General features: G+C 53.7%; 10 protein-coding genes across 10 annotated transcripts; 5 read left to right on the top strand and 5 right to left on the bottom strand.

Annotated features, from left to right (window-relative positions):
- Positions 1 to 1,839: 1,839 nt before the first annotated feature.
- Positions 1,840 to 2,710, bottom strand: N7459_009153 (uncharacterized protein; the record flags this gene model as incomplete). The annotated part of the gene is made up of 4 exons (XM_056948321.1): positions 1,840 to 1,886; positions 1,943 to 2,323; positions 2,390 to 2,557; positions 2,689 to 2,710. 4 exons carry the CDS (start codon positions 2,708 to 2,710, stop codon positions 1,840 to 1,842), a joined length of 618 nt encoding a protein of 205 aa, XP_056795546.1.
- Positions 2,711 to 3,754: 1,044 nt separating this feature from the next.
- On the top strand, positions 3,755 to 5,445 carry adaB (chromatin-binding transcription regulator ADA2; the record flags this gene model as incomplete). Its single annotated transcript, XM_056948322.1, has 3 exons — positions 3,755 to 3,847; positions 3,906 to 5,297; positions 5,377 to 5,445. 3 exons carry the CDS (start codon positions 3,755 to 3,757, stop codon positions 5,443 to 5,445), a joined length of 1,554 nt encoding a protein of 517 aa, XP_056795547.1.
- Positions 5,446 to 5,952: 507 nt separating this feature from the next.
- Positions 5,953 to 6,913, top strand: N7459_009155 (enoyl-CoA hydratase/isomerase family protein; the record flags this gene model as incomplete). The annotated part of the gene is made up of 2 exons (XM_056948323.1): positions 5,953 to 6,184; positions 6,294 to 6,913. 2 exons carry the CDS (start codon positions 5,953 to 5,955, stop codon positions 6,911 to 6,913), a joined length of 852 nt encoding a protein of 283 aa, XP_056795548.1.
- A 258-nt stretch (positions 6,914 to 7,171) lies between these two features.
- Positions 7,172 to 8,380, bottom strand: N7459_009156 (mannitol-1-phosphate 5-dehydrogenase; the record flags this gene model as incomplete). The annotated part of the gene is made up of 1 exon (XM_056948324.1): positions 7,172 to 8,380. One exon carries the CDS (start codon positions 8,378 to 8,380, stop codon positions 7,172 to 7,174), a length of 1,209 nt encoding a protein of 402 aa, XP_056795549.1.
- Positions 8,381 to 9,671: 1,291 nt separating this feature from the next.
- On the bottom strand, positions 9,672 to 10,552 carry N7459_009157 (uncharacterized protein; the record flags this gene model as incomplete). Its single annotated transcript, XM_056948325.1, has 3 exons — positions 9,672 to 9,923; positions 9,989 to 10,372; positions 10,433 to 10,552. 3 exons carry the CDS (start codon positions 10,550 to 10,552, stop codon positions 9,672 to 9,674), a joined length of 756 nt encoding a protein of 251 aa, XP_056795550.1.
- A 3,291-nt stretch (positions 10,553 to 13,843) lies between these two features.
- Positions 13,844 to 16,016, top strand: N7459_009158 (putative MFS phosphate transporter; the record flags this gene model as incomplete). The annotated part of the gene is made up of 3 exons (XM_056948326.1): positions 13,844 to 14,328; positions 14,392 to 14,534; positions 14,590 to 16,016. The coding sequence occupies 3 exons, from the start codon at positions 13,844 to 13,846 to the stop codon at positions 16,014 to 16,016; spliced, it is 2,055 nt and encodes a 684-aa protein (XP_056795551.1).
- Positions 16,017 to 16,453: 437 nt separating this feature from the next.
- On the top strand, positions 16,454 to 17,737 carry N7459_009159 (RCC1 domain-containing protein; the record flags this gene model as incomplete). The annotated part of the gene is made up of 1 exon (XM_056948327.1): positions 16,454 to 17,737. One exon carries the CDS (start codon positions 16,454 to 16,456, stop codon positions 17,735 to 17,737), a length of 1,284 nt encoding a protein of 427 aa, XP_056795552.1.
- An 83-nt stretch (positions 17,738 to 17,820) lies between these two features.
- N7459_009160 (uncharacterized protein) lies at positions 17,821 to 19,464 on the bottom strand (the record flags this gene model as incomplete). Its single annotated transcript, XM_056948328.1, has 5 exons — positions 17,821 to 18,566; positions 18,641 to 18,856; positions 18,912 to 19,044; positions 19,113 to 19,274; positions 19,351 to 19,464. The coding sequence occupies 5 exons, from the start codon at positions 19,462 to 19,464 to the stop codon at positions 17,821 to 17,823; spliced, it is 1,371 nt and encodes a 456-aa protein (XP_056795553.1).
- Positions 19,465 to 20,082: 618 nt separating this feature from the next.
- On the top strand, positions 20,083 to 21,769 carry N7459_009161 (MetAP 2-2; the record flags this gene model as incomplete). The annotated part of the gene is made up of 6 exons (XM_056948329.1): positions 20,083 to 20,125; positions 20,193 to 20,983; positions 21,036 to 21,299; positions 21,354 to 21,518; positions 21,570 to 21,656; positions 21,713 to 21,769. The coding sequence occupies 6 exons, from the start codon at positions 20,083 to 20,085 to the stop codon at positions 21,767 to 21,769; spliced, it is 1,407 nt and encodes a 468-aa protein (XP_056795554.1).
- A 313-nt stretch (positions 21,770 to 22,082) lies between these two features.
- On the bottom strand, positions 22,083 to 23,240 carry N7459_009162 (cupin domain-containing protein; the record flags this gene model as incomplete). Its single annotated transcript, XM_056948330.1, has 1 exon — positions 22,083 to 23,240. One exon carries the CDS (start codon positions 23,238 to 23,240, stop codon positions 22,083 to 22,085), a length of 1,158 nt encoding a protein of 385 aa, XP_056795555.1.
- Positions 23,241 to 23,508: the final 268 nt, after the last annotated feature.

The raw sequence follows: 23,508 nt of genomic DNA on the forward strand, positions 1-23,508 counted from the left end.
CCGCTTGAGAACATGGAACGAAAACAAGGGTTTGCAAGGGACCTGCCTGGAGGGGGAGTTCGATGAACGCTGAGGCGTGATGATCGGAAAAAGAATCAAAGCGCTCAATGGGGGAGTGGTCGGGGAAACGAGATGGAAATGGCAGAGAAGAAAGGGTAGGAATGAAGAGGGAACTGCAGTCTCGGAAGGGGACGATACTCCGAGACCAAGATGCCGTGGACTCCTTGGGATGGAAGAAATAAGACAGCAGAAGGCAAAAAAGAAGAGATGATCAAGATTGGTGATATGTGGATCAAGACAAGAACACAGTACAAAGGAGAATCGTGTCTATGAGTGCCTTCTCGCACACGGATCATTCTTGATCTATTTGAGGTGGCACCCGTTTACTCGGGAATGCTGCCGAAAGACGGATCTTTCACACTGCCACCGGCGTCGCCCAGGCCAGCCACGGGACGGTTGTAAGACCAGCCAGCAAATTGCTGCTGCATGGTAGATGAGAGGGCAGGGCCATCAACGTATGAGTCTTGAGGTGCCTCGGAAGTGAATTCGCGGTCGAAGTTATCCGTGTCGCGGGCATCAAGCTATTCGTCATGTGAGTTCAACAGTGGTTGCAGGAATTGATAGGGGAGGAAGGGACATACCACGTTGGGACGGAAACTGGGCTCGTACTTGCGCTGAAGAAGCTTGCGCCAGTCAATGTTGGCAAAGAAATGGTGCGACTTGATCTCGGCAGCTCCGTTGGCTCCAAGGCGGCGTTGGGGATCGCGATCCAGGAGTCGGGTGAGGAGATCACGAGCAGCTGGAGGGACAATATCACTGCTGGGGAAGGTGAGAGGCTCCTGTAAGATCTTGCGGTACATCTCGTTGGTATTCTCGTCATAGAAGGGAGGCAGGCCCGTCAGCATCTCATAGAGCAAGACGCCCAGTGTCCACCAGTCAACTGTCTTCGTGTATCCATTTCCAAGGAGCAGTTCGGGGGCAAGGTATTCGGGGGTTCCGCAGAAAGCTATATTTGGGTTAGATCCAGACATGCTCTAATATGGCGGTGCCCATCTTACTGTTTGTGCGGTCTTCATCCTTCATATCCAACTTGCAGAGGCCAAAGTCGCAAAGTGCAATGTGACCGGTGTAATCGAGGAGAATGTTCTCGGGCTTGAGATCTCGGTAGATGACCTTGAATCCGTGAAGGCATTCAAGCGCACATAGCAGCTCCGCGGTATAGAAGCGGGCGCGGTTGATGTCGAATCGCTGTTCCCTTTGCAAGTGATGGAACAACTCTCCACCGTTGACAAATGCCAGAACCAGGTACAACTTTTCGGGCGATTGGAACGAGAACTTCAAGGGAACAATGAAAGGATTGTTGATCTGTGCTAGCACTGATCGCTCAGCAAGGGTATGCGTCACCTCAGACCGGGAGATGATGTGAGCCTTGCGAATGGTCTTGAGGGCGTAGATTCGTCCGGTATCCTTCTTCCTGTTTTATTCCAAAAATCGGTTAGTAAACTGGGCCGACGGCCACAAAGGGAAAGATAGATGTCATCTTACATGACCTGCATGACTTTGCCGAAACTGCCCTTACCCACGACCTTCAACAAGTCAAAGTCCTCCATCTTTAAACTGCGCTGCTGGTTCTCGACGAACGAGACACCGATCTTGATTGAGCCGCTACCAAACTGGAGGTCCAGCCACTCAGCACCCAGCTGACCTAAGTGGCGCTCTTGCTCTGCATGAGCGGTAGCAGCTTTCTGGTTATCCTTCTTGCTCAGCTTCGGGTCATCAACAAATGGCTGGGCCTCCTCGAAGCGAGGGTGCACCTTGACTGCTCCCAGAAAGATATCCTCACTTCGACCAGCGCCTTGTCGAGCTGCCGGATTGCGCAAGTACAGCTGCACGTTCAATTCGGTTTTCCTAGAAACATCGAACTTGAAGGCTGTGCTATCACCCGCCCACAGCGGGTTCTCAGGACTACCCGATACAGCATCCACGAAGACCTGATTCTTTTCGAAATCAAGAAGGGCGTAGGGGAGATATTTGGTGGAATAGCGGCCGTGGATGGTGGGAGCGGCGTTCATGCCACTGCTGGTGGACTGCGGCCGGCCGTGGGACGGCACAAAGGAACCCGCTTGTGTATGAGACGAGTGTGACGAAGAGGAGGTGCTCGGACGCAATGAGGACGCAGAAAATGCATTGTTTTGGAAGTGGGAGTTAAAGATCTGCTGGAATTGAGGAGACAAGGCAAACCCTTGGCCTTCATGGAGAGTGACAATGAGGATGCCTGGGTTGACAGGAGCCACAGGGGGCGAGACGAGAGACTCGGAGGCGGCTGTTGCTCAAAAACGAAATTATGAGATACCGCAGAAGACAAGTTTTCAAGCTGGCAATCACCTACCAATGCCGTTTGTCGATGAAGTAGCGGACGGAGCAATACTGGGGGCCTGGGTGGTCACTGGGGTTTCATCACTGCCACCGGCGCCATTCGAATCGCCCTTGATCGTTGAAGTGGAGGACGACCGGCCAAACCCCTGAGTCAGGGGCGCCAGGTGCGTTTCCTTCAGTTCTATAGAACGACGAGGTCAGCCATTGCTTCTGAAGCAACCGCCGCCCCATATGCACCGTGGAGGGGTGACCCTCTCTTTTTTGGGGGGAGAAGAGGGGAGGGAAGGAGATAGGGAGACCAACTGAACATACTTTTGGTGAGCTTCCAGGACATGATGGCGGTCTCAAGGCCAGGGTCTCAAGATGTAAAGACAAAACTCGAAATCCAAGATGCCGACTGCGAGATGTGTTGTTGCAGACTGGACCACCAAGAAGTCAACATTGAAGTTCCCAAAATGAAAGCCGGGGGCCACACAGGATCAACACCACGCAGCCCGAGGGTGGGAGTCAACGCTCGAAGGACAACCACGCCTACCTTCGATTGCACCGGGCAAGAGAGTGTGAAAATGAAGAAAAGAAGACCGAAAGCACAACCAGGGTCCGGGAGAGATCAAAGACCCGGATCGTTGGAGCGTAGGAGTCCGGAGTGAGCGACCGAGAAGAGGGGAAGCCCGTACCTGTGTATTCGTATTACGCCCGTTACGTCCATGGGTGGCGGAGTAACCTGCGGATAGGGCTGGATGGGGCGTATCGTATGGTATACATAGGAGACCCAGTCGGCCGCCTGGGTCTGGACACCTGAGGCACAAGTAGCAGCCTAGTTTTGAATGCCTGACACCGACTCTTTGACGTCGAATCAACTTCTCTTTCCAGTCCAAAGTTGCGGCTGGCGATCCAGCGGACAGGACTTCGAGGTGAGTTCCCCGTACCCCTGATATCATTCTAACAAGGGGCGCGCTTGACAACCCACACCAGGCATTGGCGAATTCGAATCCACTTTTGGCATCCACTCTGCCCCAGCCACAGTGAGGCAGTGCCGGGCGCCACATCCCCAATCGCGCAAGGGAACCACCACGACGACAAGTGATTGCTTCACTGGCATCCTATCACAGTCTATTCCCTGGAATCTCCATTCACTGCCCTCTCCGTCCCCTCGGCACGCTGCCTTCCTCCCGCGTTTCCATCGCAGCCTCGAATTGATCCCCCCACACCCGATCTGCGGAGATCCCATACCCGAGGATCTCATCTCAACACCGAATCCCTCCCATCTCATACCGCCTGACCTGCATCGTTATTGCCCTCTCAGACATCTGGAGGGCGAGCTTGGGATTTCGCAACGGCGTCGGATTCAGTGGAGGATGAACGGGCCCAAGGACCGATGGGTGTAATACGCAAGAAGACCGCCTCGCGCGGCACCGAGGCTGGCACTAAGTTCCATTGCGACGTGTGCTCAGTCGACGTTACGTCGACAGTAGGTGCTGGACGATTCGGATGATCTCCTCAGGTACTAATTTCACCTTTGTCCATAGGTGCGCATCTCGTGCGCCCACCCTGTTTGCCATGAATACGACCTCTGTGTCCCCTGCTTCGCCGCCGGGGAGAGCTCCAAGAACCACGACCCAGCCCAACACCCCTTCCAAGTCATCGAGCAAAACTCTGTTCCCATCTTCCAAGAGGACTGGGGCGCGGATGAGGAGTTGCTTCTGCTTGAGGGTGCCGAGATCTACGGACTTGGTTCGTGGGCTGACATTGCCGACCACATCGGCGGTTACCGCACCAAGGATGAGGTGCGCGACCACTACATCGATACCTACGTAAACAGTTCCAATTTCCCTCTCCCCGACCAGGCCGACCCAGAGGATCGAAGTCTGCAGGATGCGATTTCGAAGGAGGAATTCCAGACGCGTAAGAAGCGTCGCATTGAGGAGCGCAAGGATGCGGCCAAGGCTGCGCCTCCAACAACACCCAAGCAGAAACCGACAGCCAGTGTACCAGCGTGCCATGAGGTACAAGGCTATATGCCGGGCAGATTGGAGTTTGAGACAGAGTTCCTCAATGATGCCGAGGAAGCCGTGCAGCATATGGCATTCGAACCTGGCGCGGGCATCGGTTCTAACGGCGAGATGGATGCGGAGACAGAACTAAAGATGACTGTGGTGGATATCTATAACTCACGACTCACAGCGCGTACAGAGCGCAAGAAGATTCTCTTCGAGCACAATCTCCTGGAATACCGGAAGAACACCGGGTTGGAGAAGAAGCGCTCGAAGGAGGAGCGAGATCTGCTGAACAAGGCGAAACCCTTGGCACGAATGATGAACTGTAATGACTTTGAAGAACTCAACAAGGGCCTGGAGTATGAACACAACCTTCGCTTGGCGATTTCGCAGCTGCAGGAGTGGCGGCAAATGGGCATTGGGGACTTGAAAGCAGGCGAGAAGTACGAACAGGATAAGCAACAACGCGTACAGCGATTATTGCCCCAAGGTTCTTTCGACCGTTTCGCCAGCGCGCGTCCCAAGCAATCCCAAGCGCCCGAGCAGTCAGCAGCTGCCGCTCAACTGACGACGCCCGAGCTCCCTCTTCGATTGCAGACGGCCGCGAGCCCTCATAAACAGCCTGATGCTGACAATATGCCCATGAATGACTTCGATCTTGCCTTTGCTACTAACGGAGATGCGGCTCCCACGCAACCAGCCAAGACCAAATTCGTGGTCCAGCCGCTGAGCGGGGTGCCCGCCTGGAAGCTGGACAGTGACGGAGCAGCCGACCTTCACCTCCTGACGCGAGAAGAAGCGGAAGTGTGCAACGTGCTCCGTCTCATGCCAAAGCCGTACCTGGTTGTCAAGGAGACCCTGCTGAAGGAAGCCATGAAGCAAGGTGGCACTCTGAAGAAGAAGGATGCACGGACGATTTGCAAGGTAAGTCACGTCTTGAAGTCGGAGACTCAGCAAAGTCTGTAGAATTGTCTGTGATGTCTTTTTGCTAACGTCTCTGCAGATCGAGGGCACTAAGACCAGCCGCATCTTCGATTTCATGGTACATAGTGGATGGATCAACAAGGGCTAAAGGTTGCCAGTAGTGGGTTGAAGGGCGAAGCTCTTGAAGTTGATATCCATATTCGTTTCTGATTTGCTTCGGTGGCGTTTTTATTCCCGGCGTTTGCAATCAAGAGAGAGGGAGGTGTTGATTTGTGCGTGTTCACATATACCGAGAGTACCCGGGTGGTAATGTCGGAATACACTACTTGGAACGTGCTCGAGCCTCGAAATACTTCCGTGCGTTTGCTACGGTAGACTGCGCGACAATGTCCAAAAAATATTACTATGTAGACACAATGTGTACCTAGGTAGGTTTACCCCGACGGCATCGCATAAACTGCGGCTCTCCGCATGTCGGCCCTCGGCATCTCCACATCCTCCGCATTGATCAGCCAACCTCAACCTCATCAAAACCACAACTCCCAGTCTCCCCTCCTCTCCCAATTGTTTCGGTCTTGTCTCAGATTCAAACACATCTCGAACGATAATCTTCTAAGCCACCGCGCCAGAACCCCCCAGAAAGGACCATTCCGAAATGCCCAACTTCGTCACTCCACCCCCAACCCCCAGACGCGCTCTCGTCTCCTTCCCAGCACCGCACATCCTCCTGGTCACACTCAACCGGCCCCGCGAGCTCAACTGCATCAACTCAGAAGGCCACAAAGACCTCCACGAGGTGTGGGAATGGATGGACGAAGAGCCGAGTCTGCGGGTGGGCATATTAACAGGGAAGGGAAGGGCGTTCTGCGCCGGCGCCGACCTGAAAGGTACAGTATAGACATCTCATTTCAATTCAATTAAAAGAAGGAGAGGAAGTATAACAGAGCGTACCAAGTTGACATTCAAAATGTCCGTCCCAGCTAACGGCGCAAGCAGAATGGAATACCCGCTCCAACACCGGCAATGCCCGGACGCCCATGCCCGCGAGTGGCTTTGGCGGGCTCGCGCGGCGCAAGGGCAAGAAGCCTACCATCTGCGCTGTGAATGGGCTGTGCTTTGGCGGGGGCGCGGAGATGATCATCAATAGCGATTTGGTGATTGCGTCGTCGCGCGCAGTGTTTGGGCTGCCGGAGGTGAAGCGCGGGGTTGTTGCGCTGGCGGGTGCGCTGCCACGTCTGGTGCGGACTGTTGGTAAGCAGCGGGCGATGGAGATGGTGTTGACGGGGCGGACGTTGAGCGCGGAGGAGGCAGAGCGGTGGGGGCTTGTGAATGAGGTTCTTTCGGTAGCGCAGGGGGCGTCGGAGGAAGAGAGTGCGAGAGTGGTGGTTGAGAGGGCGGTGGCTGTTGCGGGGGAGATTGCAGGGAATAGTCCTGATGCGGTGCTTGTGAGTCGCGAAGGGGTGAAGCTGGGATGGGAGGGGATTGGGGCAGATGAGGCGACGGGGATGTTGAATGAGACGTGGGTTGGGAGATTGTACGAAGGGGAGAATATCAAGGAAGGGCTGAGGGCGTTTGTAGAGAAGAGGAAGCCGATGTGGGTGAATAGCAAGCTGTAGTTGAGTCGCATCGAACCGAATCTTAGATCTGGATGGCCTACGGCGAAGACAGTTAGGATCTACAAGACTTAAAAGATTTTAAGCCATATTATGTCGCTTGTCGCTATTGATACTGCAGAGTTGTCGTGAATTCATGAAAACCCCATTTCCCATTGCCTTGCGCGCCATATCCGATGCGACTAAAAAAAGATTGCTCCTCGCTTAAAAACATACTGCTTAGATACGGGGCTGACCCGCTTCCCTACTCAGAACGATTGGTTAGCAAATATGTAGTCTTGATGCAGGGAACAAAAGTTTGACGTACTTGGCCTCCGACTGCACCCCGTCGACCACCTTGACGACAGCCGGGTAGAGAGCGTGGTTGCGCTCCAGCCCAGTGAGTTGAACGGCAGCATCGCCGGGCGAGTTCTCCTTGAGAATCCGAGCCAGATCGGTACTCTCGTCGTCACCAGGAACATTCTGGAAGCGCAGCGCCATCTGGACGGATCCCAACAACGCTTCATACTTTGCCCCACGCTCCGCCAGCTGCGCGGCAGGTCCGATGAAGCGTTCCTTGCGAGACAGCTTGCGCATGGGAGCACGGCCAACACGCTCAACGCTGTCCTCCAGGTAGGGGTTGGAAATGCGGTTGATGATGGTTTCCACATACTCCTGTTGCTCGGTGGCAGTGATTTCGTGCTTGTCCACAACCAGGGAGGCGGTCTCTTGAAGTACGGCACGAACGACACCACGGATGTAGTCGTCTTTCATGGCCTCGGCGATGGTCTTCTTTCCCGCGTATCTGCCATAGTAGGCAGCAGTGGCATGGCCGGTGTTGACGGTGAACAGCTTGCGCTCAATGTAGGGCTCGAGATTATCGACCCAGTGAATCGCCGGAATGGCAGGATGGCCGAATTCACCAAACGGCGTCTTCTCGACGACCCATTCGTAGAACTTCTCGATTCGTACGTTCAGTCCGCTATCCGGGGCCTGTGCAGGGACGATGCGGTCGATGGCGGAGTTGGCAAACCGAGCTCGTTCGCTCATGGTCTCCAGTCGGGAAGCATCGGTGTTGTCCTTGATGAACCCGTGCAGAGTATCAGTTGCACCGATCATGTTCTCGCAGGCGATGACAGCCAGCGGGACCGGGGTGGAGCGGGCATCGATGCCCTTGGCAATAACCGGGGCGATGAACTTGAGGATGTTAGGGCCGACGGCGCAAGTGACGACATCGGCAGTCGAGATCTCTTGGATGACGTCCTGCTCGTGCGTCTTGGAGTTGATGGCACGATAGTTGGTGATGGTCTTGGTTGCCTCGCCGCCCTCGCTGACTTCAGTGACCTGATAGGACTTGTTTTCCTGCAGAGCTGAGATGATGTTGTCCATCACATCGATGAAGACGACTTCATAGCCAGCCGTGTGGAGGAACTCGGCCACGAAGCCGCGGCCGATGTTACCACCGCCGAAATGAATGGCCTTCTTGCCCATGATGGAAGAAGGATGAAGGATGAAGGGTGAATGGTGAATGGTGAATGGGAGGGATGTGGATGAAAAAATAAGAGAAACAGTTTGCGTCTGGTGGATTGGAAGCGGGTGGATTGAAGAACAGGATGCGACGAGGGAAGGGAGGAGAGGCTATTTAAGACGACGAGAAAGAGAGAGACAGACGGGCCTAATGGGGAAGGCACAGAGTGGGATTTGACGACCACGAAGGGAAGGCACGGTGGCCCCGTATTATACTTCCAGCGTCCGGGATGACTTCATCGACCCCCGAGGCGCACGGAACTAGGCTCCGCCCTGTTTGGAACCCTCTCTTCCTGGTGAACACATGTTGAGCGCATCATGAGCAGGCTTGATTCCACAATCCGATTGATGTTTACCGGTGCAACCCCCCGCTTTGCCGTGCAACCTCCTTGTTCGGGCTTCCGTGTTGCGGGTTGAGCGTACACAGTCGTAGCCAATACGTCGGCATCTTACTCGTCCATTTTCCCGCCCCCTCTCCATCATTCCCGTTGGTTCCTCAACTTTCTTTATTGTGCCTGTCCCTGTGCCTGAAACGTGCCACCGCAGTTGGTCCTTCCCTCCGGGATCTCCCGCCCTCGCGATGTCCTCCGGGGCGCATGAACCTCATACAATCCAAGGTAACCTCCCTTGGCAGGCCCGTTGATACTAAACTCCCACGGAGTACAGTGATCCTGAGGGGGGGCTTACGCCGGTCTCTGGTGGTATCAAATCTGATACGCCCATAATTGCAGCGTCCAGACAACCTACTAGATCGACTCCCCGATCCCCACTATTGGTGACGTCGGCTGAACGGCCGGCCCAGAGACCCAGTTTTTTTCGCCCCCGTGAGTCGCGGACGCCAGTCCAACAGCCGAGGTGTGTTCCCTCGACGTATATACTCCAGAATCTTCGATTGCTTTCCAACACGCCCGCCACGCCGTGTTGCTGGTGCCCAATGGACCCAACCACGACGAGGAATCCCGAAGCATCTGGAACACTTATTGGCTCCGCGTAGGATTAGGACTCCCGGTGAATGAAAGTCGCCGGGTTTGCAATCTTGCGTTCAGGCTCCTACTCATCCAGTAGGTACCGTCGTGGGCTGTTCATTGGTGGAAGACATAGTTTCATTCAGGTGACATTGCTGGTCATATAATAACAGATTCGTTCTGGTCCACGGGTTTCCCCGATCCCCGTGAAGCGGAGGGGCGCCCAACTCCAATTGTGGACAACTCGCCCTCGTTTCCCTTCCCCCCTCACAACCCCCTTCCAGGTTTCTCTAACCCTCCTCTTCGTCCTTCGGGACGGGTGCCGCCGCTACTACCTGCCCACCCCGGACAAAGACGTTGACGAAACTGGCAATGCTGCCTACCAGCAACAACCCGGTCGCCGCCCAGGTCATGCCGAGGAACTTGTCTCCGTGTCTCGCCGTGACATTCGACCCGTCCCCATGGGCGTTGATCAGAGCGACGAATTCAAAGGCGATGACTGTCGCAATGATTGAGGCGATGCTAATGCTCAGGGATCCGAGCTGATCGACAGAAACTTAGCCATCCTGGGATCGTCCCACCTGCAAGGAATCATCAAGTGACGTACCACTAAGAACCCAAATTCAAAGGGGCCCTGTTGTATCCTCGGGGCCGCGAATGACGCCGCGCGCACCACCAGCACGGCTCCCACCGCGCCCACGCCGATGCAGTATAGTACGGCCATCGACTGGCTCGTCATTCGAAACGCATGGAAATCATCGCTGATGACGCGGGGCCATTCCAGCGTCGATCCGTTGGTGACTTCCTTCGGCCAGGCTTCCGTAGGGTCGAAAGAGAAGAGGATCGTGCGGTTCGAGCACTGAGTCACGTTGCGCGTGATGCTCGCGGAGCTAGGCTCTACTGTTCCCAGCGTGCCTTGGCAGTATGACATGACGTGGACGGAGTAGAAGTCATGGGTGGCAGAGTCGAAGGCCCCCTCTGGAGTATAAAGCTACACCCTCACATATCAGCATTGGCGGAGAGATGGTCGTGGAGAATCGGCATCACGCACCGTGAGGAGGTCGACCGAGTCCAGCAGGTTCTTCTGCGTTCCAGCAAACAGGCAACAAAGTGTGATGATGAACGCTATAAAAGCTGTCACCGCTGGGAATAGCCTCTTAAAATCGATCATTTTAAGCACGATTCTGTCGTCATCGGTTATCAGATGAAATATTGAATCGCAAGCTGGCAGTCCGGAGGGAATGATGTGTATTCAGGGTGCTGTCGAGTATATACTAACCGACGACAGATCAAATCAATTCAAATCTGAACCGAGATCTAGACAGTGGATCATCAGTAACAGTACAGCCTTTCAACGGCACCAAAGATGTAGAATAACTAACCAAAGCGTGGCGGAGAATAGAGAAAATGCCCGACCTTCAAATTCGTCCCGAGCTCCCGACCTAGATCCCTTCTTGGTTCTTATAAACCACCACCGCGGCAGCACCGATAGCCCACGCCGCGAATGCGCAATTCATCATTCCCAGCGTGGGCTTGCAAGGCGCAGGCGCGGACAGGAGCGAGCACGCATATCGTCCACCGCGAAGAATTGACACGAGGGTAAATGCCCCGAGGCATCTATCTATGACAGGAGAATCCAGGGTTTTCGTGTACTGATATGTGACTTGGACCAGTCTAGATGCGTTGTTTGGTTGGCTGGCGGACCGAAGCGTATGCTGATTTCTCCCAGCCGGTGATTGGAATGTGCCAGCCACTGGGGGTTTTGCACGCCACGAACTGGTAGTTTGTGTTGTCACACTGTCGCAGTCGATGATGGATAGAGTCGGTTGACTCGGCTTTTACCATTGCTAGGGAGTTTCTGGTTTCTGGTGGGAGTTGGTTGGTATGAGATACACTTGTGCATTCGTTTAGGATGATTGTCTCTCGTGTCAGGCTACGTTCGACCAAGATCGAATTTACAACCACAAATTATAAACCAGAGTATCGGGTGTTACTGAAGTCAAAAAAAAAACTGTTATTTCTGATCAACTATCAGGAAGAAACTAGCTGTGGGTGATAGAATGATAGACTGCCCGAGAGTCAAGATAACCATGAAGGGCCTCGGGAGGGAATGGAATGTAACCAAAGCGCGACATCACAACCCAGCCATTTTAAGTACATATACCCGTCTCTGTCAAATCGATTGATAATTTGGAATGAACTGGTAGCTTTAGATATCTTTCCGCTCTTTCTGAATGGTGATCCAATTGTCTGAATCGCCCTTACATGCGCGACGCCCCGGTTGGGTCGGCCCATCACCGATCTCCCCCCGTAACCAAGGTTCTGGGCCAGAGAAAATATCATAATGTATGGACCAGTAAGATATCATTATACAATCAGCTCCTTCGGTACCTTTATCTGAGAGGTTCTCAGAGCACTTTGGCACGGTCGGATCGACGACTCCGGAGGTGGGTCGGTATGACGGAAATGGACGTCCCCAGTCAGACTAGGATCTCACAGCAGCAGATATGATGTAACGAGTCGTAGTCAAATAGAACGTGGGTACAATTACTGGCCTTCAACATCGTGCCGACAAAGGTAGGGGCAATGGCTGCCCAGGTGCCCCGGAGCCAGGTGTAAGGGTCATGACAGCAAGGATCTCACGGCCAGTCTCACGGCGATCCCGATTCTCTGCGTGGGTGGAACACTTCGAACAAGGCAATCTTCTGGAAGAACGCAATATTTTGGAGAATCTAAATATGTGTTTATGGCACGGGGGGTCAGCTGCAGTGTCTTCGAGGCAACCATGAGGGACGCTGTACCCAGCCTCCTTGCTGTGATTGACTACTATGTAGGCCACTATGCTTATCGTCACGGTAAGCCGGCCAAGTGTAGGAGTGACCCGATACCCGGTTTATTCAGGATCCACACAGTCCCTGAGGATGTAAAGTACATATGTAAGGACCAGGGCTTGTTGAGCGACCAGGATATCAATAATAACAGGTACACAACTGACATCAGCTCCAGTAGGTTGATCTTCTTTTTCCGAGGCAGGAGGACACAAGACCCCGCGATATCTACGATATAGGTCATTCGGCTCAAAATAGTGAGCCAGGAACTGGATACTAAGCCCTGATCATGTCGTGGGATATTTAACAAGTGTAGATCTAACGGCGGCGTGTTTTTGTATCCCAAGCAAAGTTCCCGGAATCTCAGCAAGTCCCTACAAGGGCGAAGCGGACCAAGCTATGATCTCCATGTCAGGATGGAGTATAACTACACTGCACTGTAGATGGCAAGACACACAGCGAGGGTCCATCTTGGGCAACTCTGGACAGCTTCAGCGCATGGCCGAGGCCAAGTCGGAGATCCTGGCAAGCACATCTCTCGGATCGAACGGCCACAGGCGACACGCAAGACCAGCCATTATCATTTCTGGCTTGGAATCCAGACGGTCAAGCGGTGGAGCTTTCTCGGGCGGGAACAGAGGGGAAATCGCAACGGGGGCAGCACATGTTCGCAGCGGGGGCTCTGACTGGCCCATGGGGGAATTGGGACCCTGTTGTGTATTGCGCCCCAGATGTGATTGCTAGCGTGGAAGCTAAAGCCTCTCCACTCCTGCGACGTCAGACCATGGAAGGTTGAGATGCGGACGCCGAGCTTTCCTATCACCCCGTCTGTGTTCAAGGAGTGCGGCCCATCGCCCAATTCGAGAGTATCTATTCCGGAGATCCGCAGTAAGGGCTATGGGATGCAGTACCTGGATATACTGGAGGTGTGCGTTAGTTCCTTCAGGCACCGCCGTCGAGTGTTCTGAACGACCCCAACAACGAGCGAGAATCCCCGCCAAACCCAGCATAGCAAGTGCTCTCGTGAGGTCGGTTAGATCCCTTGTGCTCGCGTGCTCACTTGCCAGTCTTAGGCCTCGGGAGCAGCGAGCATCAGCGAGCAGCGGAGTGCAGGAATTAGCGGCGACTTGGTGGAAAGTGCAAAGAGCCGAGCCCCACTTTTTGCAGATCGTGCATCTTGGAAGTGCAGGCGGTACGCTGATTCTGCCGCCACGTGTAGGATTCATTGGGTGACGGCGACCGCAAGGAGACCCCACCCGACCCAGCCGGGATCCACCGCGCCTGCTGTTTTCGTCGCCATCCGAAGTTGCGATGAGGAAGGCGCGCACCTTTCTGGACCCGGCAGACTTTTTTTTTCTTTGCTCTTCGACGCAGGACTCAGTGGAGCTCGCCACCAGCGCATCGATGGCCCGCGTTGCATATGTCTTTCGGCTCCGCCGACTCAATCGCCCTCCGCTTTCTTCCATCTCGTATATAAAGATTTCTCACCACCGGACTCGCCCTCGACTTGCAGCCACCCCGTCTTTCGTGGTCACCGCGACCTTCCCCCCTCCCCTCCCCCATCCGGCGGACCCTACCTTCTTGTTAGACCTGCCAATCTTTGGTTGTACAGCTCCAACGGCAGTCAATTCGCCATGGCTGATTTCGGTCTGCGTGCCCCTCACGGGCCCGACATGACGGGCACCCATAACCCACTGGAGGATATGGATCTCAATGAGAAGGGTGCCTTCGACCAGCTGATTCGCCCGGACGACAGCTATACCCCGGAGGGCACCTACTGGGCCGATTTGCCGCTGGCCAAGAAGATCAAGTTCGTCAGCTCCTACGATGCCCAAGAGACCAAGCGCGAGCTCGGCAACATTTGGAGCATGATGAAAGAAGACCCGTTGTCTCCGATCTCCTACTATTTCCGGAACATGGTGCTGCCTGGCGCGGGTCTGGGTCTTGAGGGCTACGTGCTCTTCTCCATTGGCAACATCAAGCCCTTGTTCGAGAAGACCTTCCCAGACTGCTGGGATTCCCACCAGATTTGTAACAAGCAGTGGTTGAATGCGGTGGACTATTTGGAGATCATTGGTATTATTTGCGGCCAGATATTGGTTGGAATCATTGGTGACTGGTAAGTTCTTGCAATCGATTGAAGCATCTCCGAGAAACACGTGCAGGTCTAACAGACATTTAGGATCGGTCGTCGTTGGGGTCTGATTCAAGATGCCACGATCATGTTCGTCGGTCTGCTCATGCTGACTGCCGCCTGGGGTGTCACCATGAACGGCTGGGTGATCTGCTACGCTTGGTCGCTGTTCTTCTATAGTGTTGGTGTTGGTAGGTTCTCACGTCATCCCGCAAATCCAAATGGTCCAAGTCTAACGCGCCACAGGTGGCGAGTACCCCATGACTGCGACTAGCGGTATGGAGAACGCTGTGGGTTCCGGCAAGATTTCAACCAAAGAGGACCGCCTCCACCGTGGCCGCAAGGTCACCAGCGCCTTTTTGATGCAGGGCTGGGGCCAGTTCTTTAACCAGGTGCTGCTGATCATCCTCCTGCTGTGCTTCCACCATGGAACCGGTAACAACCCATACTCGCCTGTCTCGACCCAATGGACCTATCGAGTTTCTTTCGGTATCCCTGCTGTTGGCACTCTGTGGCTAGTTTACTACCGTGCCTACCACATGAAGGCCGCTTCCAAGCAACTGACGGCTGCTAAGAAGAAGGCCTCTGTGACTGGCTACGATGTCGACTCGTTGCGTCTCACTTTTAAACACTTCGGCCCTCGCCTGATCGCTACCGCTGGCGGCTGGTTCGCCAACGACGTGTTCTTCTACGGGAACAAGCTTTTCCAGAGTGACTTTATCAAAGTCATTAGCCCTGCATCGAAATCTGTGATGCCGACCTGGTTATGGAATCTGGTCAACGTTGGTGTCTCGCTTGTCGGCTACTACATGGCCTCCTTCTTTATCGATAACAAGCTTTATGGCCGCAAGTGGATGCAGACTCTTGGTTTTCTGATGTGTTTCATTCTCTTTGTGGTGCCGGCCTTCCACTACAAGTACTACACAGAGACTGCCCACATCCACGCCTTCCAGGCGATGTACTTCCTCAGTTCGTTTTTCAACCAGTTCGGCCCCAACAGTGTGACTTTCCTAGTCGCTGCCGAGGTGTACCCTACGCCGATCCGTGCTACTGCCCACGGTCTGTCGGCTGCTTCTGGCAAATGTGGTGCTCTCTTGGCTGCTGTGCTGTACAACTATATCGACACGCAGACCAAGTTCTACGTGGTTCCTTGGTTTGGTCTGGCTGGCGCCGTTCTGACCCTCGCCTTCCTGCCGGACACCACTGGTTTGGATCTGAAGGAACAAGAACGCCGCTGGCAATATCTCCGCCAGGGTCGTGAGCATGACTACCATGGTGCCGCCGTTCATCCCAAGCATCTGTCCTGGTATGAGCGCTTCGTCCTGCGCCTGGATCGCCACTACAATGCCGAACTGGACTACCAGCAGAAGGTTGAGGAGTATCGTGCCGAGTGGGAGGCTGCCATGGCTGAACGGATTGCTGAGAAGGAGCGTGGCGAGGAGAGCTTTGACACTGACGAATCTCTGCTCGAGGGCCACGTTCACACCTACTTCCACCGCACTAGTCCCATGTTTAAGGCCATGGAGAAGCCCGGCTCCAGCAGCAAGCAAGACACCTTCAAGCTGCCCCCAGCTGCCGATGATATTGAAGGAGAGCAAGATGGCATCTACTCCTCTACTGAGCGACATGACACCACATTCACATCGACCTCACCAAATGAAAAGCAGTCATGATTGGGTTTTTTAGGGGCGTTTAGAATTATGCACTGACATAGATCATTGGGTTTTTTTTGCATTTGTCTCGGGGTTTTGCTTGTTTCTGGGAATGGTCTTGGATATACCACGTTGGCCCAGCACTTTACATAGTGGCCACTTTTTTTGGACAAAGCACGAATTGCATAATGCATGGCACGGGCCATCGTCGCCTGGTTATAACTAGATGTTGATACACCATACCCATCGGCTCATTGGCCTGAATGAACATGATTCTACAAAATTCAACCTTGGAACGAACCGTCCATAGTACATAGTACGTTTGCGCCGGGTATGAGGGCGGAATCTAAGGCGGTGACTCATCCAGGATATTTGGCCTTGATGCACAAATCAGACATGCCTCCACATCTCTCAACATGCGATAAAGCAAGAGAAAACGAAACGAAAGAACAGACCAAATGAAGCTATTCGCCTTTGGGTCCAATGGGTCTGGTCAACTCGGCATCGGTCACACGGAAGACGTGTCGTCCCCGTCACAATGCCTCTTCGCACTAGCAACTAAGCTTCACGACGACGAGATAGTCCACATCGCCGCGGGCGGGAACCACACGCTCCTCCTAACAAAACAGGGCTATGTCTATGCAGCTGGGTGCAATTCAGATGGGCGTTGTGGACCCGACTTGCAAATATCATCACGGTCATCTAGTCAACCCAACGACCAGGAGAGTCAGACAGAAAACGACGAGAATCTTCTTCGCTTTCGGCGCGTGGTTCTCACCGATTCTATTACTGGATCAGAGGTTGACATTTTCAAATGTGTCTCTGCGACGTGGGAGGGTTCTGTCCTCGTTGCGTCCGTGCGGAAGTCCAACCGTACTGACGACGACAAGAGAGATGATAATGACGATAATGACTCTGCCTACGAAGATAGGGTCTTCGTCCTCGGCTCGACACCAAAGGGCGAGCTAGGACTCGGCTCAAGTGTTGACCCTGTTCGACCCGTGACGCCTGGTACTTTTATCCCGGACTTCCCGCCAGAAGGAACCCGCATCACCGCCGTCGCCAGTGGAATGGGACATTCGGTTGCCATTCTTTCGGATGGAGCGGTCTATGGATGGGGAGCTTCGCGGAAGGGTCAGTTAGGTGAGGCGCTCAAAGCACAAAAGATCGTCTGGGCACCGTGGCGCGTTGAAGGCGTCCCGTTCAAAGCCACCGGCGCCGTGTGTGGGCGTGAGTTTACGGTAGCTCTCGGACAGCGGGATCGAGGCGAGCTTGCAATTCTTGGGGATAAGGCGAATCGGTGGGGTGTCTTGGACGTTCCTGATTATCTGAAGTCTTTATCTGAACCCTCCTCTGGGAGAGCGTATACGGATATTGGTGCTAGTTGGCATGGTATCTATGTACATGCGGCTCCGGTGGAGACTTTGCAGAATACTTCTTTGCCGGCTGGCTCTCTGATTGCTTGGGGTCGCAATGACCGTGGCCAGCTTCCCCCGCCCGATCTACCTTCTCCGGTCAAGATTGCTGTTGGTAGCGAGCATGTCGTCGCGCTTCTGCAAGATGGCTCGGTGGCGACGTTTGGATGGGGTGAGCATGGCAATTGTGGACCAAATACCGATTCTCGTGGAAATGTGTCAGGCATGTATAATACCATATATTTGCCTGATAGCGTGTACAGTACCGGCGGGAGGATTTCTGGCATTGGAGCTGGTTGTGCGACAAGTTGGTTGATCGTGAGGTGATCACAACTGAGTCGAGTTTGTTCCTGTGCACCTTCTGTGCACCCTTGATATGGATGGAGCACCGCCAAAGAAATTATATGCCTTCAATCAAACAGGCCGAGACCACGGACTTGGGACATGCGTTGCGTCGGCTGGATTCCCATATCATCATCCCTTGGGGGCTGATTGCGCGATCCCGACGCCCCCGGGAAGTCAGGCTCAGCTTCACGCAGAGTGGGCTCAAAGGCGCCCTGGTCACCCATTGCATCCCACCCAAGGATATCCTGCGGCTCATCCTCTCCATTCATCTCATCCCACTGTCGGTCATCATCTGCAGGCACGAAGAGGCTGTCATAATCCATCGACACGGCGGATGCAGAGGGTCGATCTGCCGCCGGTTTCTGCGAAAGGTGCTCCTGGGTTGAAGTACCAGTGAGCGGGCGAATGGATCGGGCTCGCGCTGGGGGTGGCGGCATCTGTGTATTCTGCGTGGAGGTGCGAGTACCGCCCGTCCTGCTCACAGAAATTGGCGCGGGAGTGGGGGTCGGTCGAGCTGATAGCCGCGGAATTGTTGCCCGTGTTGAAGGAGGCTCATCGTCGCCGCTCGCTTCGCCACGGGTCATGATAGTGAATTCCGCGTTGACGCCTTCGAATTCGTATGCCATCTGCAGCGGCTTGCATGGCCGCGTATATAGCGCGGTAACAGTGGCATTTGCCGTTTCGGCGTGAGCCACGACGGCTTTGAAGTCTTTGAGACTGATGGCAATGTGCATATTATCTTCGACTAGGAAATCTTCAAAGTCTCTCTTATCTGCGGCCACCGATGTGTGGACTGGGTACTTGAGGATCTCTGTATCACAAGAGCTTAGAAAGGGATTCACAGCCTTCGCCTCGACGAATGCAAGTGCATATTGATGCTCATACCTTTGCCTTCCATGATTTTAGTTGTAAAACTCGTGAATAGAGCTTTCTCCGAGTTGGATGACATGTCCAGTTGCTCGGCAGATTGACTGAAATGGTCGATGATCTGCCTCAAGAACCGCGGATCAGCGGTCCACTGGTTGGTAGCCCTGCTCCTGTCGAACACGGCATGCTGGATTGCTGCCGGCTCGTAGGTGAGCTTGTAAGATTTAATCACGCCTAGTGAAGTCAGTCAGATGAAAACGATGATCATAACTGGAACAAAGTAACCCACCCAGCCCGCAGATCATTTTGACTGTCAGTCGACACTCCGTCTGTTGCGCATCTTCGTGAATTTCCATGTCACAACGCTCCACAGCTGTGTCTTTGTTGCGATCGACTCTTCCTCGGAAGATCGAAAGGAGTGCCTGGAGAAAGTTAGATTGAAAACTAGCTGATCGGGGTAACCTAAATGGCGTCCGAAGAGTGTACTGACTTTGAGTAGGATCTGACAGTAGAACCGATCCCTACCCTGACTCTGATACGAAGATCGACCATCCCTGCGCATGCTAAACGAGTACGACTCAAAGAACTGCTCCTTCTCACAGACGAAGGAGGCGAATGCAGTCTTAGTGGAATTGAGAGCACTCAGCCGAAGCTGGCAGAATCTGTCAGTCAAAATTCCATCTATACTGATTCATTCTGCAAAAGGCCGAACAGAGTCCATGACTTACCAGATCATGTTCGGCCTCGATGGCAACAGTGTCGCTGAATTTAGCCAGGCATATCAAGGCGTCGTGGAGCCGGACCAGGGCTAGCGGGGCCAACGAAAGAGTGAGGCTTGTCATGGCCTCTCTGGCTCTGGAATATTTGGCGCAAGGATGATCCCGTCGGATCGATGTTGTTCTATCCGAGCATGAATTTATGCAATGGGATTCGCGTCCCAAATGTCGCGGCCAAACGCGGGTTATGTAAGCACAGTGCTCGAGGTAAATCCGTGCATGAAATGGTATTTCCTCGCAGATTGATAGACCTTGAACCTTTAGGGTCGAACATTCGTAGATTGATCCTGAGGTTATAAAAGCTTCTTGAAATAGGTTTCTCATCTCGGTGAACTGTACAAGCCGACATATAGACCCTTTGCTATATATACATACTCGTCACCAGAGGAGCTGATGGGAGAGGTTGTGAGGTATTTGATGAATCACCCTATTTTTTTCACGGGTTTTACCACTAAAATCAAGGAAGATAAAAAGTTCTGAGCATCCCAAGAAACCAACAAGTCGTCAATAATACAAGGCTTCTGAATCTATTTAAATAGGGCCCCTGCCCCAGGCTCCAGCCCCCATCATAAGCACACCGCCTACAGGCTCCAAGCCGCTCGCTCATCTCTGAAAAAATATCTACACTTTCCTTTCACCCATCACTGGTGACTGCAAATATCAAGTTTACATCTCTATGTCGACATGGGCTCTAAGTCTCCTGAGCACGATGGCCACACCGGCGGCAGTAAGTACCCACTAGCACCCACCGCTGCGAACCTTGGTGGTCTCTTGTATCGTGCTTACTCTTGTAGATGATCCGTCTAGCTCCATCATATCCGCCAGTACCGGTGGAGAGCCACGCGGAAACCACTTGTCCCGGGATGGCGATGGCAGCTTGGGCGATGACGGCGGTGACGACGACGACGGCGAGGCCGACAACCAAGCCGACGCTGCTCCCTCATCGCTGACATCGGAGCCTCCATCGACCACTGCTCCTAACAAAAAGAAGCGTAAGAAGTCCAAGAAGAAGAAGGCCTCTTTGTTGAAACAGTCCTCCCCGCCTCGAGTTCCTGTGAAAGACTTTTTCCCCGCTGGTAATTATCCCATTGGCGAGATCCAGAGCTATGCACCAGCAGTCGAGAACACAGCTCGCACGACGGCCGAGGAAAGCCGATATCTCTCGCGAAGTCAGCTCAAGAATGATGGCTTCTTGAATGACTATCGCAAAGCTGCCGAAGTGCATCGTCAGGTCCGACGCTGGACACAAGACAGCGTCCGACCTGGCCAGACCCTCACAGAGATTGCTGATGGAATCGATGATGGCGTCAGAGCACTTCTAGATAACTCCGGCCTTGAAACCGGAAGTGGGTTGGTGTCAGGCTTGGGATTCCCGACAGGTCTTTCGGTGAACAATTGCGTTGCACATTACACGCCCAACCCTCGTCAGAAGGAGATCGTCCTGCAGGCGAGCGACGTCATGAAGGTTGATTTCGGCGTCCACATCAATGGCTGGATTGTTGATAGTGCGTTCACCATGTCGTTTGATCCAACATACGACAACCTGCTTGCTTCCGTCAAGGATGCTACAAACACTGGCATCAAGGTAAATGAGAAGCCTCATCCTCAAACCCCAGAGCATAGCTAACAACTTTCAGAATGCTGGAGTTGATGTGCGTATCAGCGACATCAGTGCTGCCATCCAGGAGGCGATGGAAAGCTACGAGGTGGAAATTAATGGCCGAACATTCCCTGTGAAACCGGTGCGGGACATCTCTGGGCACAATATCAAGCAGTACCGGATTCATGGCGGAAAGTCCATCCCATTTATCAAGAACAATGATCAAACCAAGATGGAAGAGGGAGAAGTCTTTGCCATTGAAACTTTCGGGTCAACTGGTCGCGGCGTTACAAGGGACGGCGTATGTCCTTTCCCCGTCCTACCTGAGATGGCTATCACACTGACTCTGCTCTAGCCTGGTGTCTTTGGATACGGGAAGGATCCATATGGACCAAAGAGGGTGACATCGCATCTTGCTTCGGCAAGATCCCTTTATAAGACAATCAATGACAATTTTGGCTCGCTCGTCTTTTGCCGCCGCTATCTTGAGCGGCTTGGTGTTGAGCGCTACCTGGCCGGTGTAAGCCCTTAACCACTCTTGCTCATTAGACACTGTGCTCACTCTTGCCAGATGAACAATCTTGTATCCCAAGGGTTCATGGAAGTCTATCCACCTCTGATGGATATCGAGGGATCGTACTCGGCACAGTTCGAACACGTATGTTTGCGCTCATTTGATTGAATTGTTTAGTTCCCAGCACTGACTTTCTGCAGACTATCTTGCTAGGCGAGTCAGGCAAGGAAGTCATTAGCCGCGGCGATGACTACTAAGATCTGATAGGAGCAGCACAAGTCCTGTGCGATCCCGTCTTTTTCTTTGGTTTTATTTGCATTACCATCCAACATGGCTTGTCCCTGCGTGTCACTCATTTATCTACTTGCGACCATTCAACATGCCTTTGATCTCAAAGAGATATTCTCAACATCCAACTTTTCAATACAGAAATGTTCATCAGATATATTTCGGCAGCTCTTGTCAAGCCCGAGGCACCCCAGATGGTCATCGCGGCATTTGCGGTCTACTTGCCTCCGTATTTATTATCTGCGGATGAACCAGTAGAAATCGGCATACACCAGCTTAAAATCACAGCTTTGGCTTGACAGCATCAATGGGATTCTTCTTGGCCACAATCAAGGGATCTTTGGTGGTGAAGGGGAACTGCGGGAGATCTTTCTCCGACATACCTAGCGTCGACGCCAAAGTCTGGCGCGATAGCGCCGTTGCCGATGTCCGGTAGCCGACATCCTTCGGGTTAGGCTGATCAAAGAAGATCAGAAAATGGATCTTCTCCGACCCGATCACTTCGATCTGGTGCGGATAAGAGATGGGTACGTAGTACATGTCGCCTGGCTGCAGGGTATAAGTATCCGTCGACCCGTCCGGGTCCATGATTGTCATGCGGGCCTCGCCCTCTGCAACGTACCCCAGCTCTGCGGTCTGCGGGTGCCAGTGTGCCTCTCGCATGCCAATGTCCTCCACGCGGAGTGAGTACATCGACATGTTATGCAGTGCCGGCCAGAACTGGTTGCGAGCGGTTCGGTTGGAGCCCACCTCGGAGACGGCCGGGGGGTTCATGGCCTCAATATTGAACTTGTGCGGGTCTGGGAGATAGGCTGTGGAGGGAATTGGGGACTTTGCGACGCGCTTAACGATGTACTTTGGCTCGGTAGTGCGATCGATCTTTGCCCAGTCGGCCGCGAAGTGATCGTACGTATTTCCCAGGACGGCATCCGTCATGGCACCCATCGAAGCGGAGAGCGCAAAGTCCTTTGGCTGCTCGTGACGGAAACAGATGATGATTTCAACTTCCTCGTCGCTGATGTTCTCGATATGGTGGAGGGAGCCGGACTCGATGTGGAACATTTGACCGGCTTCAACGGCAAAGTTGGCGAATGCGTCGCCCGAGTCGAGGATGCTGACCAGGACGGCTCCACGGATGCAATAGGCCAGCTCGTTTGCATTTGCATGCCAATGTGGCTCACGGATAGTGTTGGGGGCCAGAACCAGTCTTTTGATTGACAAGTTCTTGAGGACTGGAAGCTGCTGGGCCGTCACTGCTCGGAGAGAACCGTGGTCGGTGGTATGATAGGGCTCCGTGTGGAGGAGAGAGGCTTTGTGGACAGACATTGCGAGGTCTGGACGAAGAGGCTTGGTCGACAGACCAGTCTCGACATTGTCGTGGCTCTTATATGTGGAAAGAGGGAATTGAAGCTCAATGCTCACCCTACGCAGGACGGCCATGACTTGCCGTGGGAAAGGACGTCATCGTGAGCACAGAAATCCGGCTCTGGTCGCCCACCGAGTGGAAGCAACTTGCCATCGTTTGACCGCACTGCATTTCAGTCCCCTGGCCCATATCCTCATGGGGGCATCAATCTCCGAGAAAGCGCGACGCTTGCTCCTGCGGGTCCAGCGGCGAGCGTCGTCAGCTTCCGGGGATTTCGAAAAGCTGCCGCCTAAATGAAGTCCATCGCGTCCACTCAGACTGGCAGATCGGGCTTGAGCCGAC

The sequence above is a fragment of the Penicillium hispanicum genome (genome assembly GCF_028827665.1).
Source record: "Penicillium hispanicum strain IBT 35686 chromosome Unknown utg000008l_segment0_segment0, whole genome shotgun sequence".
Taxonomy (NCBI): Eukaryota; Fungi; Ascomycota; class Eurotiomycetes; order Eurotiales; family Aspergillaceae; genus Penicillium; species Penicillium hispanicum.